This window comes from Amphiura filiformis, chromosome 11 (assembly GCF_039555335.1).
Source record: "Amphiura filiformis chromosome 11, Afil_fr2py, whole genome shotgun sequence".
Classification (NCBI taxonomy): Eukaryota; Metazoa; Echinodermata; class Ophiuroidea; order Amphilepidida; family Amphiuridae; genus Amphiura; species Amphiura filiformis.
Window position 1 is genome coordinate 50,211,885 of NC_092638.1, and position 16,437 is coordinate 50,228,321.

Here is a 16,437-nt window from a genome sequence, read left to right on the forward strand (position 1 = left end):
ACTCCAACTGCAATATTTTAAGGATTTTATTTCACTATTCCACTCGTGTTTGAAATTTAAGAGGAAAGAAAATCTTTGTTGTACCAGCATGGTACACGCGCGCAATAACGCATCGCGTTGCGTATCGCGCAATTTGGTAACGCACAGATACGCTACGCATACGCGACGCTTATCTGCATGCGTGGCGCATCTTATGGAAACACTACGGAAGCACTGATTTCACAAAACCTAGCGGTCAAATGGCTCCGCTTTTAGCTAATAAAATGTGATTTTTTTTCAAGTTCTTTCCCCCGATTTAAACATCAAGATATGAATAGATTTCGCTCAAACTTCTCAAGGGGCTGTGGATTTACCCGATGTTCACGTAATGTAAGGTAGAAAAACGAGAACTGCCGCATTCTCCTGTAAGCTTCGATCAAAGTGCAAAATGTGACCACTTTAAACTTCAACGGCCTTTATTTCAATGTTCATTTTCTCGGTAAAATGACGATTTAGGTACATGATAACTCAATAAATACAGCATCTATAGGTAAGCAATTATGCTCATCATAAAAAGCATGATTGACTTAAGAAACGGTTTTCTCATTTTTTTATATTTTGGTCTATTTCCAATTTTAGGCATCATTTTGTGCAAATAGGCGGTTGTGAATTTTAAAAAGTTCATTTTGATGCCTTATATGGTCAATATCTCCAAAAATAAGGCCAATATCAAAAAACTAAAAAAACCGTTTTTGGAATGGTGCCTCAAGATTCAGAAAAAAGCAAAACAAAAATTTTTGGAAAGAGTGTATTTTCGTTATGATGTACCGAACAAAAATTGCCAAAAATTCACTTTTTTGAGATTTTCTTCATAATTGTTGTTTTTACACCAAAACTGTACTTATATTGAGATTCATTGATGTCTTGCCTTTATAAAAATGTATACTTTTACATGTCTTGCGTGAATAATTACAAAGTTATGGCACTTTTACTACATGCGTATCTGAGAGTACACAGCTGCCTTAACCAGGTTTGGAAATAAGCTCTTCATATGTAAACTCATTTTCGACCAGGGTTAACATGCGACTCTTTCCCCTTAATGATGTCACATTTTTATTGTGGCAACACAATTTTTAAACAAAGAAATTGGACTATTTCACTATGTCTGTGACGATTTGGGAAATATCTTTGGGCAACTCCCATTTGAATTTCATACAGCCTTTGAGTGAGATTCAACATGAATCTTCCAGAGGGAGGGTGAGTTTCAAATAGAATTGGTTAATGTTTGTTAATTCCATTTGAAATCCATACTCCACCTGTGGAACCTATTTCCAAAATCTTCCATCGGCGGAGAGTGGGTTTAAAATGGATTAACCATTTAATGGCGAGAGGCGGTAGCACAAATTTTATTGGATACGAGAGAAACACAAAAACTTTCAGTCAAACATGCTCCGGCTGAAATTTGTTGATCCCTTCAATCCCCTTTCTCATAAATACTGATTGGTCCCGTACAGCTACACAAAACTGAATGGAGCTTCATATCTTTATCCCTTTTTTTCCCTTTTGCCAATATTTTTCTTATCAAAAACACATGACAATTTTAATGACAAACTCTTCACTTTAAAGTCATTCAAAAAAACCAAAAAACTTTTACTCCTTTGTGGGGGCCACTGATCGTGCCTTCTGGCCTCATATCTCCAATACTCGATCCTTTTCAGCAATATAAAGTAGTGATATAAATTAAGTGTGTGCGCAAACTCACAGATATCATTATGTAATATTATTATCACCACCTACCTTTGACATAAGCTAATACAATGAAAAAGCGGGTCAGTGTTATTTCTAAAGAATGGGTATGCACTCGTGAAATGCCAATTTTCGATTTTGTTGAATTCTGTTTTCCCTAAACGCAGCTATTCAATTCTCTCCAACTTCAAGGCAAATAGAAATGATGGCCATTGAAGTCAAATAGATTACATAAATGTATTGTTCTAAAAAAAACACAGGTTTTCTATGACAACCTAGCTGAAATACAGCAAGATATGTAAGATAGGAAATGTTAACCTGTATTTTAGAAAGGGTATCTCGAGCTAACCTACCTGCTTGCTCAAATTGGGACTCAACACTTCTTTCTGTTCCTGCAGTTTAGCCGCATCATCCAGCTTAGCCTTCTTGCTGACCTTCCCGTCCGATAATTGAGGTGAAGCACTTCTTTTCCCTGCTGCCTTCCCACTCTCTGTACTAGACCTGCTTTTTAACTTCTTCTTTTTGGTCTTTGGTTTCGTAGAGGTCGACGAGCTGCTGTTGGCATTGTTATCGTCGTCGCTGCTGAGTTCAATGATATCAAAGTTGCTTTCCGCACCGCTGTCATTAGTGCCAGATGGCGTTGCGCTTCTGACGCTGCTGTCATTGGTGTCAGATGGTGTTGCACTTCTAGAAGTTTTCGACTGCTCTCCTGATTCTGCGCTAGGTGTGACCTTCTTAGCAGGAGGTGGTGTTGGGATTCGTGTTGCTTCTGCCTGCTCTTCAGAAACTAAAGCTGGTTTAACAGACGCAACACTGTTTGATAACTTTTCTGTCGCCTGCTTGCTCTCTGTCAGTTTTTTCAACAAAATGTTCGCTGGAGCAACCACCTCGGGTACTGACTTGCCAGGTAAACTCTTTTCAGTAACTTCTGCCACTGGAGGTTTCATTATGGATTCACCAGCCGGCGATGTCAATGACGACTTTGCAGTTGATTCTTCCAACTTCTTCTCCGGCACTTTGGCCACCACGTCTTCTTTAGATGCAACCTTAGTAGCCGTTTCCAAGGTAGACTCAGGCCTCTGACTAGTTGCAGGCATGGAAACAGGTATGGGAGCGGATTCTACAGATACACTGTTCTCTGATGGTAGTTGCTCCTTGGAATCCATGTCTGGGATGATGGGGGCTCCAACATCTTTTGTCACCTCTTTATTTACAACATCATCGTCTTTGGTACTGGGAATAGTAGCATTTTTGACAGAGTCGGAGCTTTCTTTATTATTAGCTACCGATAAATGTTTATCTGACGAGTTTGGAATGTTTACCTCCGTCTCTGTGACATTAGTTTTAGTTTCAGTTGTTGATTCATCAGATTGTAGTGGTTCCTGTTCCTTTCCAGGAGGAATGATGCTCTGTTCTTGTAAATTGGACCCTTGTGGCAAAACATCCTTTACATTACATGGAGAAGCAATATTAGATTCTGTCAAATGTTTCGTTTGTGTTGCTTCCCCACCTTTTTGAGAAGATACATCTGGTATTGCTGGTATAATTGGCAAGACCTGTAATGCAATTTTGGCATGTTCTGAGGAAATGCTGTCAGAGGTTGACAAATGTACAGTCTTATCAGATTCAGTTGTCTTTGAGGTATCAACTGTTGAAGACTCTAACGACACATGTGCATGTTGTGCTGATTGCTTATCTGAAAGTGGAGGTTCCTGCAAGTTGCTTGAAACACTGCTATCAGTCGCTGGCTTCTCTGCAACTTTTGCAATATCCATGGGAAGCTCTTTGTCACTGATCTCAGAAGACTTCTTGTTGTTGTCTTTACTCTGCACCTCATCATCTGCCAGTAGGTAATCGTCTATCTCCGAATCACCGTCAACTTCCATCGGTTCTTCAGCGGAGTCATTTGTGCTTGAATTCAACAAGAGAGCATCATCCGAGCTGTAGCCTTCTTTGCTTTTCCTTGCTGGAGATTGGCGTGATATGACAGCTTTGGCAATAGGTGGTGGCAGTGGCTTGAGTGTCTGGTTGCTGGTATCGATAGCATCTGCCGGTGAAGATTCTTCGTGCGATTTCTCTGCTGTGGAACAATCTTCAGCAGACTTCTTCTCAACCTCGCCTACTGAACCTTCCTGACTATTAACAACCGGTGAAAGTTTGCTGGCAACCTTTGCAGCATCTGATGGTTTATCAACAGTCGTATTGTCGGGTGATTGTGTTTTAGCAGCTTCAAACTGGTCAACCACTAGAGGTTTCTCCATTGTCTTTGTAATGACTTCTGTGGAGTCATCTGTGCTTGAGGTCTTTGGACTTGAGGTCTTTTCTGCAGATTCTGTATCTAGCGGCAGTGTAGCCTGGGTAAAAGACTTACTTGTATCATCCAAAGGTGTACTTGAAGAACTGACATCTTCCTTGTCCACATCACTCTGAACAGCATCTGGACTTGAGGAAGCAGGAGTATCAACAGAAACGTTCTCGTTCACAGGTTTTATACTGTCCATGGCATTCACTTTAGAATCATTCTCTGCTTCTGCCATTGGTTCTGAACTAGCTTGAACATTATCCAACGCGACTGGCACTTCATCAAGAGCATTAGTTGATGGCTTCTCTGGATCTTTTGATGGAGGTTCATCAACTTTTTTACTTGGTTCTTCTTCTGCACCAATCTTGGTTCTTTCTTCTTCACTTTTATCTGTATCTTCAACGTTTTTGTCACTTGTACTCTGTGTTGTTGCACCGACTTCTTTGTCAACAACTGGAGCTTCATCTGCACCTAATGTACTTTTAGACACTGACCCAGCAGCTTCACCGTCTCCCATTTTAGTACTGGTATCACTCGTGGATGTCAACACCACCTTCTCCAATGACGATTTGGGAAGAACTGATTTAGCACCAACAATAAACTTAACAGTTGTGTTTAATTTACTAGTCCGAGTATCAGTAACCATCTTTTCTACGGCTTCTTCCTTTGTTGCGCTCCTCGTGTCTGCCGAGTCCGTCTCGTTGCTGGACTTATTTGCAACATCAACAGATATGGTCTCCGACTTGGTCACAGCTGCAATGCTTGTGCTTTCCATCTTTGTCTCCGTTTTTGTTCCTTTATCCTCTGGTAGATCCTTTGGTTCTAACTTCTTCGAAATCTGTGGTATATTGAGGACAACGGTGTTCTTGTTCTCTTGCTTCATTATCGATGCCTCTGACTTGACTTCGCTCTTTGTGGCCTTCTCATCATCTACATTCCCTACTGTTAACTTATCATTAGACACTTCAAATTTCGTCATTTCAGGGAGCAGTTGTTTCACCTTGCTCAATTTCTCATCGCTAATCACTTCAGCCTTCAAATTCTCTTTCATGTCAGGAAGTTCCTTCTTTCCATCAGCACCGCTTTTGTCATCAGCTTGGGCTACAACGCCAGGTTGCAAATTATTTTGGGTCATTTCCTTCACCACCATCTTTACGTCAACAGGTGGCGCAACATCGCCGGTCTGCGATGTGTTTTTAGCTTCCATTTTGGCAGACACTTTACCAAGTATGTTCTTTAACTTATCCGAATTGAATAAAGATAAATTGAACGTCTTCAATCCTTTTGACTTGTCCTTGATACCCTCCAAAATATTGGAAACCTTTGGGTCAATGTCTTTTGATTGTCCAACAGGCATTCGTATTTCGGGTCTCTTAGGCGGCTCGGATGAAGGTGCCGTTTTCCTTGCAGTGGGTATTGCCTGTGCATTTGGCGTTCGTTGAACATTAGGTCCGGGTTTTTTGGACGGATACAACTGCTTGATTGGGACTGTTCTTGCAGACTGTGATGGATCCGATGCTTCCGTTTTTTGCTGATCAGGACGCGCATCTGTGTTACCTCCAGGTGGATGAGCAGTTGAAGTGGTGGGTGTCTGAGGAATCACCACTGCACTTGCTTTTCCCGAATTGCTTGATGGTGGTGCAGACTTCCTGGCTGTGTCCTTTCGTGGTGCTGTTGGTGCCGACTGTGTTGAGGAACTGTCCTTTGCTTCCAACAGACTTGCTGTTGATTTGGATTCTGTTCTACTGGCACTGGTATCATCTGGCTGTTGGGTTGGTGGTTTAAGAGGGTCGTTTGAAGATGTTACGGCCGTCTTCCTTGCAGTAACTTTCTGTGTTGGCTTCTGTCCAAACGGTTTGAAGGCTGTGTCAGTTGACGACACTGGTCCATTCGTAGCTGGTGCGTTCAACTGAGCGTGTTCCTTCTCCTTGCCAGAAGTTCCATCGGTGCTCTTTTGCGTGGACTGTTCTTGCTGCTGTCGCTCCCCATCTTTACCTTTGTTCTCCACTCCGTCGCTGTTTTCAGATCTTACAGGTGGGGTAGATGCGGAACTGGTTCGATTGGAAGACCTAGGAGCACTCTTCCTTGCCATACCATGCTTCCCACTATTTGATTGCGTGCCATCTTTAGCAGTGTCTGAAGATGTTGTTTGGACTTGGTTTGCAGATGCCGGCATTGTCTTCTTGGCATTACTGGGTGTCAACCTTCTGGACAGATTTGGCAGCGACTTCCTTGCTGATTGCGTGCTCTCTTTGGTAATGTTCGATGATATTGTTTGGAGTTCGCTTGCAGATCCCGGCATTGTCTTCCTGGCATTAGTTGGTGTCGCCTTTCTGGCAAGATTCGACAGAGACTTCCTTGCTGATGTGCGTTTGGCAGGAGAGGCAGGAAAGACAGTTGTAGCGATATCACCACTGCTTTTATTTTCTTTAGCCTCGCTTGTGCCTGTGGTCTCGTCGGGTTCATTGTTTTGGACTGCTTGGTTGCTTGTAGCAAGTTTTTCCAACGCACACTTGGCCTCTTTCTCAGCCTTAGCGGCTTCCTCTTCTGCCTTTCGCAGCCTCTCGATTCTTAGTGCATTGTCCAAGGCGCTAACTAAGCCACCTGGAAATTTTGATTTTGAAGACCTTGTCTGCCTCGCATCGTCAGAGTCGCTGCCCGTCGTTTCTGACAAAACTTTCCACTCCACATCAGAGTCAGGTCCCCCTGAGCCCTGTTCATCCGATGAAGGCTTTGTTTTCCCTGGGGAATATGTTGATTTTCTAGCATTAGTCTTTAATTTAACAGATGAATTAGCTTGTTTCTCTTTATCATTATTGATTACAGAGTTACTTGTAGGTTTTCTAATTTGTGGGGAAGCATTACTGTTGACAGAATTGTTCACAAGTGCTTTAGGTATAGCCTTGACCTGACTTGGTTTAGGACTATTTGTGGCACCTTTATCTGCTGTGGTCTTTGCTTGAGATTGGTTTACAGCCTTGACCTGACTTGGTTTAGGACTATTTCTACCACCTTTATCTACTGTGGTCTTTGCTTGAGATTGGTTTACAGCCTTGACCTGACTTGGTTTAGGACTGTTTGTGGCAGCTTTATCTGCTGTGGTCTTTGCTTGAGATTGGTTTACAGCCTTGACCTGACTTGGTTTAGGACTATTTCTACCAGCTTTATCTACTGTAGACTTTGCTTGAGATGGGTTTACAGCCTTGACCTGACTTGGTTTAGGACTGTTTGTGGCACCTTTATCTGCTGTGGTCTTTGCTTGAGATTGGTTTACAGCCTTGACCTGACTTGGTTTAGGACTATTTCTACCAGGTTTATCTACTGTAGACTTTGCTTGAGATTGGTTTACAGCCTTGACCTGACTTGGTTTAAGACTGTTTTGGTCAACTTTATCTACTGCAGGTTTTTCTTGAGATGAATTCACATGGCTATTTGTTTTCGATTTGTCTGTATTGTCTGGAGGAGGAGGGGGGCTACTTTTGGTGGTCTTCCTCGACCTCGAGATGGAGGTGGTCCCTGAGATTGGCTTCGATTAGTTTCCTCGTTTATCACAAGTTTCCTATTTGGCTCTGAACTTTTACACCGCATTCCTCCTCTTGTTGAATCCTCAGCCCAACTATTACCCCAGTCATCATGTCCAAAGTCATCCCTTGCCCTATCAAATTTAGGTGGTCTCCCTCTTCCACGATGGTAATATCCAGAGGAAGACTCCGCTTCTCTTTCTCTCCACCCGTCCACACCATTTCTAAACTCAGGAGGACCCCTGTTGTATCGGTAATCGTCCCCGTGGGACACACGAGGGCGCTTGTATGCCCCTTGGTTGAAATCGGGACCGGATGGCCTTTTGTGGCCATGATACTGGTGTGCTTGGGATTGCTGAGCGGTGGACTTTTTGGCTACTTGGCGGCGTTCAAATGGTGGTGGAGCATAGTAGTTATCCCGGTAGTCTCGTTCTCTTGGACTGTAAAACCTGTCATTGTATCTGCTCATTTCTTCTCTTTGTCCTGCAATTCAAAAGTGTAAATAAAATAGCAGTAGTTTAGAGTTGATTTTTGATCATTTCATAGTCCAACTTGCACACCATAAAACTATTTACCAATTCGCCAGCGAAGTGGTTACGTAACTCCCTGGTAACTGGATCACGCACCTTTTGGAACTGGTAGTACACGCCACAGACTTTGTGTTGCGATCATTTTGATCATGGTGCAGAACTCAAAAGCGTGATCCAGTTGACAGAGTGATAATCGGATTACACGTAACACTTCGCTGGCGAATAGTCCAGACTTTTAACAGAGCAATCTAGTTGCAACAAACCCAAGTATTACAAACAACCACACAATTTATGAACTTTGTATCTTCAACTCCAAATGTGTATAACAGGAAGAATGCCCTGTTTGCTGACAAATTTTTTGGCTCTGAAAAGAGCTGTGCGCAATAGAGATGTTATACAATCATAAAGATGGATTCCTGCATCCTAAATGGTAGTTCTGCGATGAATAGTGCAATGGAAAAAATATATAAACGGTCCTTTTCAGAGCCACCAGTTTGTCAGTACAAAAGAGCAGTCTTCTGCTATCATAGAGATAACAAAATAAGTTTGACCTACTTGTTCGTGACCTTAAAGTTGGGATTCCTTCGATAATGTATGATGATTCTTCTACCTTCTGCAGCGTTAAATTACTGTTACAGAAAGAAAAGAATATATTTTGTGATTGATTATTGCAACAAAATCAAGTTGATTGTTGTTGATTTGAGATGAAACTATTGTAAACTTGCAATATGTCTGTATCTCTGTTCTCCCAAATCAAAAAGCATCAAATTTTATCATTACCATACTCTGGATGATTTGAGTATAAGCTACAATTGTTAAATTCTACAAGCAAGGAGGTTGGATCAGGATTTGAGTTTTAAAAAAATTGAGGTGTGTGATAAAAAGCATACCTCAAACTTGTGAGGAGTGCTATTTGTGAATGATGAGTGTGATTGTCATCCGAGTGCGAGTGTAAGCTTAAAGATTAAGGAGTGTGATAAATCGCACTCCTTATGATCATTTAAGGCGTGTGGAGGAGTGTGATGGCACTCGCACTCCTTAAAACTCAAGGCCTGTTGGTTTGAGTTATAATTGGAGTTGCTTTTTTCTGTACTTAAAAACTGACCTTTCAATTGAGTGCAATTGCGTTTTTTCCAAAAAAGAACTAAAGGTTCTGAGGTTTTTATTCAAAGCTGGATAAAGCTGTACATTTAAACACTTTTGCTTCTATTGAACAGCTAGCAAGGCATGTTAATTCAATATGTCCCTGACTGTTCAATAGACGCAACAGTATTTAAATTGTACATCTTTATCCAGCTTTGAATAAAGACCTCAGAACTTTTCGGTTTTTTTTTTTAATAGCAGTTTTTTCTCTGGTTCCAACCGTAAATAAAAAGAAAATTAAAAAAAAAAAAAAAAATCTTGCATTTTTTTCCGGAAAATTGTGATTTTTCGTGATTTTTTGAAAACCATGGTGCATTTTTTGGCTTCCCAAATCGTGTTTTTCTCCGATGCTTACTATAGTACGCTTAAATTACTACTTGCATGTATAACATCATCAGTTCCATTTTATCCTTTTGTTACTGTATAACTGCTATCATTTTCCAACTTCTTATTTAATTTAACACAAATCCACTCTTAATGCCATATCACTATAACAACGGTACATGTACATGTATACCGTTCAATAACGGTACATGTATACCGTTCAATGGGTCTATTAAATCTTAATGCTATAATTAAAGAAACATGCGAGTCTTGGCTCCATTAACCTACACTTTGCGGGCGCGGTCTTCTATGGTTATGACTGATTCGCTGGTGTCTATCTTTCTTCCCAAATCAACCTGGACTGGTGTGGTCAAATGTTCTTGTGCACCTGCTGTAAGGAAAACAATAAAGAAAGAAATGGTATTAAACCAAAAAAAGCCACGTCCCTTGCATGCATTTGATTATATGGTGTGTGTTTGCTCATGCAAAATTCAGAGATGTAATTGAGGTGTTAGTAAATTTCTTGAAAATCGAACTATAAGCGAAACGAGAGTTGCTAAGTAACCGCTACCTGAACCATAAACACATGCATGATCAGACCCCGGGGATCAGACAATGAATGTTCAATTTCCCCATAGCTTCCCACGTTGTACGTACGTCAATCGAATTTGGCGTTGTTGATTTGTTTGCTCTCCAAGTTACAGCATCGTTCACTTTGTGTTGAACATTGTATGTGGGCCTCACTGTAATAATATAAAGATCACTATGATATCATTTCAAGAGGTCACTTTCCCGCTTAAGCTAAACAGCCTACGTGGAGGAATTTTACGCATGAGCAATCACATCAATGACATACATGTAGTAATGAATACCCTCTATTCTCAGTATTCATAATTCGTTGCGCCACAAATCTTAATGCATCATGGGTATTTGTCGACATCCAAACCCGGAAGTGCCCGTGTTGCTACGATAAACTGATCGGAATTGTCAAATTTTTAGCGAGATATTTCTTCTATTTCTTTTTTTTTTCATTTTCAACGATTGTCAATACGTGCGACGATTAAAACAGAATTGCGTTTAAGCGAAGCTAATTGATACTGTTCATTGCCGTTACAATTGGAATTAGTAATCTGATAATTGCTTTGGCATGATTGCCAGACTCGAAACTATTTTAAACATATATTATTTTTCAGTCAATGACTAGGCTGATAAAGAATGGAAGTAGTTTGCTTGGAATCACTGGGGGAAGCCTGTGAAACCAAGATGTACCACTGCCATCACATGTACTACAGCAATCGCACAGGGACAAACGGAAGTTGTCGACGGAAGTGACCCTTTCAGGCTTATATCACTTACTTTATTAGGCTACAGATGGGGCAATTTATTTTCGAATACCAAGAATTGACCAGATGGGGGTGCACTTGTGCGCGGAATCAAACATTTATGTTCTGAGGAATAGGCTACAGGGTATCACCTCCCTAAAAAATGTCTTCATCTTTTTATTATGAAATATCCTCATCTAATTCTGGGAATGTACAAGTAAAAAAAAAAAAATTTTTAAAGAAAAAAATCCTGAATTTTTTCATACGGGCCAATTTCCGAAATTCATGGAAAAATTATAGGCTCTATCTGAAAATTTTTTTTAAAAAATTGTGTTTTTAATATGAAAAGTGATGATAATTTATACATACAAACTCAATGCATTCTGCCACATTATCACTTTGTATATTAAAAACACAAACAATTTTATTATTATTATTTTTAAATTCAAGTCAACCATGAATGATCCCAGCATTTAGGGACACTCCATAACCGAAAAAAAAGAAATAACTCAAAAAGATATAAAATTTTTTTTACAATTCCTGAAATTTTTTGAAAAATTTGTGGTGGGAAAGTGGGACTATACTCGCATCAGTACTGTATTCAGCTTCAGAATTTGGGATCAAATCATCTTCGAAAACGTTGCCTGGCTCAAACAGGCTCAAAATATAAACACAGAATTCTCAGAAGTCCATTATGATCCCGAATTCCTGATTATATTCCCGTTTAAGAAGCAAGCAAGTAGACAAAGTTCGGTGAACCCGGAACCGGAAGATGGTGGATCAGCCAATCTAGCGAAAAATTTCGAACTGAAGCGGCGGTTTTTACTAAATATTTTCCTATTGTTATAGCTAATTTTATGATGCCAAACAAATTATTCATGAAAACCATATGTTAATAATAATAAAAAGGATCTAAAACTATTATTCTCTGCATGAGCACGATTATACAGGAGTATGTGCGAGCAAAGAGTGGCAAGGTCATTTAATTAATTGCGGGCTAGTACTGTGTAATCTATTCTAGAAGTGAAATTCCAAGGTCAAAGCGCACTTCAACAAGCCTGTTAGGCCGAGCATCCCTGGGCCGAGTTTTTTCACTGAGCATAAATGAACGTGTCGTTGCGGGATGTTCTGAAGTCTGTATTGAGTGGAGGAGAAAACCCAGAGAAAACCTTTGAATTACAAATGACAAGTTGGCCCAGGTTGGGATTATATTACTGTCAGAACAGCCTGCCGAACATGACAAATTTTGTAATTACATGTACAACATTAAATCCCCATAGATCTCCACATCAAACAGATAACAAATGGGGTTTCTTTCCGCTAAATATGGACAGAAAACCCGGACTGACAATTATGACTAATTATCATTTTTTGGTAAAAAAATCAAAAAAATTAAAATTTGATGGAAAATGCATACATGTTTCTTCTGGCTTTATCCTTGAAACACATTAATTAATAATAATTTTTTTTGTAGGAAGTAATTTGCCATGTGTCTGGAATGAGAAAGAAATATCAAACTCCAAGTTATAATGTAATTTAATCAATAAATTAAATTGCCAAGGCAGGTGCCACAAAATATTGTTTACTGTAAATCACTCAAAAACACATGGATTATACAATATAATTAACCCTGCCATTATTAATTCAGCAATGATATAAATTACAATTTAATAGCAATGATTTGAATTTTGCAATGATTTAATTCTTTAAAGTATGAAATGATGAGAAATCTGCACTAGAAACCACAGTTGTGTTTGACCAAACACGAATATCTATGCCCGTGACCACACCTAACCCCCTTCCCCTATTCACAAAACGAAAACTTATACCCCTTGGTATAAGCTTTAAATGATATAAGTATCATTATCATAGCACCTAAAATAAAAAACCGCCCAATTGGGCGCCAAATGCAAAAGTTAGTGACCATCATGTGAAAGCCCTTGTTATAAACTTTAATTGATATAAGTATCATCCTCATAGCACCTAAAATAAAAAACCGCCCAATTGGGCACCAAATCCAAAAGTTGGTGACCACCATGTGGAAGCCCTTGTTATAAACTTTAATTGATATAAGTATTATCCTCATAGCACCTTAATAAAAAAGCGCCCAATTGGGCGCCAAATCCAAAAGTTGGTGACCATTATGTGGATGAAAGCCCTTTTTATAAGCTTTAATTGATATAAGTATCATCCTCATAGCACTTAAAATAAAAAAGCGCCCAATTGGGCGCCAAATCTAAAAAAACTGGTGACCACCCCCTTACAAACCGTGACAACCCTTAACCCTCCTAACACCCATTAACCAACCACACGCCATGTCCCAAAATGACAGCTTTTTTGAGGTGGTCCAAGGCACCAATATCAAAATGCCTACACATTCCCTTTTAAGGGAATTTTTGTCAAGTGATCAATTTCCTTGACGTACGACTCGGACCGTTATCATTGCAAACACAGGTAGCTAACAAAACGCTACCTATTGCGCTACACTGTGTTAATAGGTTGTACCTAGTTTGCTTTTTAAAGCCTTTGAACTTTGACCTCTGGGGTTGCGGCTACCACAGAATACATCTAGGGTCATGGGCCATCATTGTACCAAGTATGAACCCTGAGGGCGCTGTAGTTCTTGAGCTAGAGCTGTTTGAAATTTTACACATATTGCTCCCTGTAGCCCATGACCTTTGACCTCTGGGGTCGATGTTAATGCAAGAAATATCTAAGGGTCATGGGCTATCATTGTACCAAGCATGAACCCTGAGGGCGCTATAGTTCTTGAGCTAAAGCGGTTTTAAAAATTTACACATATTGCCACCTGTAGCATGTGACCTTTGACCTCTGGGGTCATGGCTACCATAAGTTACTTCTAGGGGTCATGGGCCATCATTATACTAAGTATGAACCATGAGGGCGCTATAGTTCTTGAGCTAGAGGTGCTTCAATTTTTATACATATTGCCCCCTGTAGCACATGACCTTTGACCTCTGGGGTGGAGGGTACCTTAGGATGTTTCTAGGGGTCATGGGCCATCATTATACCAAGTATGGGCCCCGAGGCTACTTTAGTTCTTGAGCTAGAGGAGTGCAAAGGACTGGTCTTGAGAAGGAGGAGGAGAAGGAGAAGGAGGAGAAGCCGAAGACTAAACACAACAAATACAATATCTATGCCACCGTTCCACGGGCATAGATAAAAATGTGTCTTTCCCTGATCTCCTGATTGATATTTCGATGGCCTAGTATGAATATATATCCAGCCTTTCATCAACGCCCCTTGGACCACATTCTCAAATCACAACACAAGTCAGCATTATTATTTGCAGTTTTTTGACACAAACTTGCCCTCCCATACATGTAATTTGTGCAATTTTCCTGCATCTTATCCCCACTAGCTACAACATGCCCGGGGGAGGCACTCACACATGCGTGCCCAAAAAAAAAAGGAAAAGGGGGTGTTTTTTTTAGGCAAGGCAAGTTACGCGAGTGACACATTTAGGGTCTAAAAAACATTGATTTTCAAGAATAAGAGTAGTTTTCTGAAACTGAACAACTTGTTTAGGGTACCTTTTCAAATTTTTGGTAAATTACGAGTCCAAAAAGGTACATTTTTTCATTTTTACTAGCCAAAAAATAGCTAGGGGGTAAATTTTATATTAAATTACCTTATTAAGGCCTAAATTTGCTGGTAGGGTAAAACTCGTTTAGGGGGTGTTTAAAGAAAATTTGGTCACGCATGCATACACTATCATACTTGAGTGGCCCCCCTGGGCAACTTCCTTTAGGTATGTGGGGGTGTGTGGACATGCACTGCTATTACTTCCAAGGACTCCAACACAAGGACTTAGAGACAGGTCAGGGCGATGTGACTTCATAAGGGCAATGTCGGGGATTATAGGACACAATCGATGGGGAGAGATGAGGTCCGACCAGGTCCGACCGAAGTCTCCTACACAGGTTACGCTCCCTGTGGAGGGGCGGAACCAAACTGGCTGATGTGGAGACTAAGCCAGTTTGCGTCGGTCTGATACTCGTCTTTGACCATGCGCAGATCTGGCTGGTCAGGAAGATATTTAATATCTCGAATTTATAATATGCCTACCAGTTCCATCTATAACAGATTTGCTAGAGAATATTTGTTACCATGTTTAATAAATTCGTATTAATCGTATAATAAAATGTGGCCAAATGTATATTTGTGTACATAGTGTGTGGATCCACTCTTCTACGGACTTGGCTACTAAGCATGTCGGGAAGGATATGGCGGTATGCTGACCTGGGTCAATATGTTCTGGGCAGATGAGGTCCGACCAATTGCCTACGACCTTGTGTGCGATCATGTGTAACAGGCAATTCCCGATAATAATAGAGGTTCCCTGGACAGGTCCTTGGAAACACAGAGGTTTTATACCCTACTTTACCCATTATAGCTCATGCTCTGGAATTAATTGTTAACCATTTTACACTTGATTGGTATTACATGTACCACTTTTTTCTTTTTATGGCATTAAATATTTGGCCTTGTTGCCATCCTTTGTCCTTGCTCAATAGCTTTAAAATAAGGTATCCTTTATTTATATTCAAAACATGGAGGTCATTTCAAGGTCACCAGAGGTCAAAGGTCAAATTTTGTTATAAGATGGATTGTTATGACACTTATGACACTTGGTGCATTGCATTCTTCAGGAACAGACCATTTTGTCCAAGGTCATCTGGGTAATTGCAAAGTCAAGGCTGTTCTTTGTGGTCTTTTAAGACAGCAGCATATATCTAGTTTGAGTTTGAAAACAAGTTGCCACTTACTTCATACTTACTATTAAAGAAAATCTCATCTGGCAATCACAACATTATGCCTTATATGTTTTTAAAAACATGAATCACATGGTTTTATTTAAAACAAGCCCATATTGACCATAAAAACAAATAAAAACAAGCCATCTCACCACGTAATATTCAAATTTCCCTGGCATCGAAATTACCGTGGCAATGACGCCCCAGTAACACAATGAAGGCTGGCGACAATTGAGCACAAATAACCAGGACGTCACTGCCACCAGATATCATACACATGAGCGCTAGAAATTCTGTGTCATTTTTTGACACCAAGAACACTTTTGATGTTCATTGACGTATGTAAAGCATGACATTCAACACAAAAAATTGGGAAGGCTATTTAGCATGCACACAGTTCTGTGGGCCATGTAAATTGGTTATTTATAAATACAATATTAAATCCTTTTCTAGCACGTGTCATGCCGGTGTTTTTATTCGTTTTTATATGGTCAATATGAGTTTGTTTTAAATAAAAACATGTGATTTGTGCTTGAAATTTTTTTTTTCATATCAGGCATAATGTTGTGATTGCCAGAGATTTCTTTTAATCTATTTGTTTGTGTCCATGACTTCACATGAATATGTTGGCTTGTAAATACAACCATGCACAACCCTCCCCCACTAAGGGTATGAGTGAGTCCCGGGAATTCCGAGTCCCGCCCGATAATCCTATTATCCGGGCAGGAAATTCCCTGTCCGGGTACCCAAATTTAAAAAAAAAAAAAAAAAAAAATGGTTTTTTTATAATTT

The 16,437-nt window shown here is 40.1% G+C and overlaps 2 protein-coding genes across 6 annotated transcripts in view; both read right to left on the reverse strand.

The window, feature by feature from the left end:
- LOC140164953 (uncharacterized) overlaps positions 1–7,449 on the reverse strand; it is a 38,173-nt gene extending 30,724 nt beyond the window's left edge. The window contains exon 1 of the mRNA XM_072188353.1: positions 2,079–7,449. Coding sequence (XP_072044454.1) covers positions 2,079–6,329 — 4,251 coding nt within the window. The 5' untranslated portion in view covers positions 6,330–7,449. The remainder of the gene's footprint in view (positions 1–2,078) is intronic.
- Positions 7,448–16,437, reverse strand: part of LOC140164954 (uncharacterized) — a 53,748-nt gene continuing 44,758 nt past the window's right edge. For 3 of the 5 annotated variants that reach the window (XM_072188354.1, XM_072188356.1, XM_072188358.1), the window contains 3 exons: positions 9,834–9,936; positions 8,634–8,707; positions 7,448–8,031 (listed from right to left, as the gene is read on the reverse strand). In XM_072188354.1, coding sequence (XP_072044455.1) covers positions 7,448–8,031; positions 8,634–8,707; positions 9,834–9,936 — 761 coding nt within the window. The remainder of the gene's footprint in view (positions 8,032–8,633; positions 8,708–9,833; positions 9,937–16,437) is intronic. The other 2 variants (XM_072188355.1, XM_072188357.1) reach the window with 1 other exon arrangement.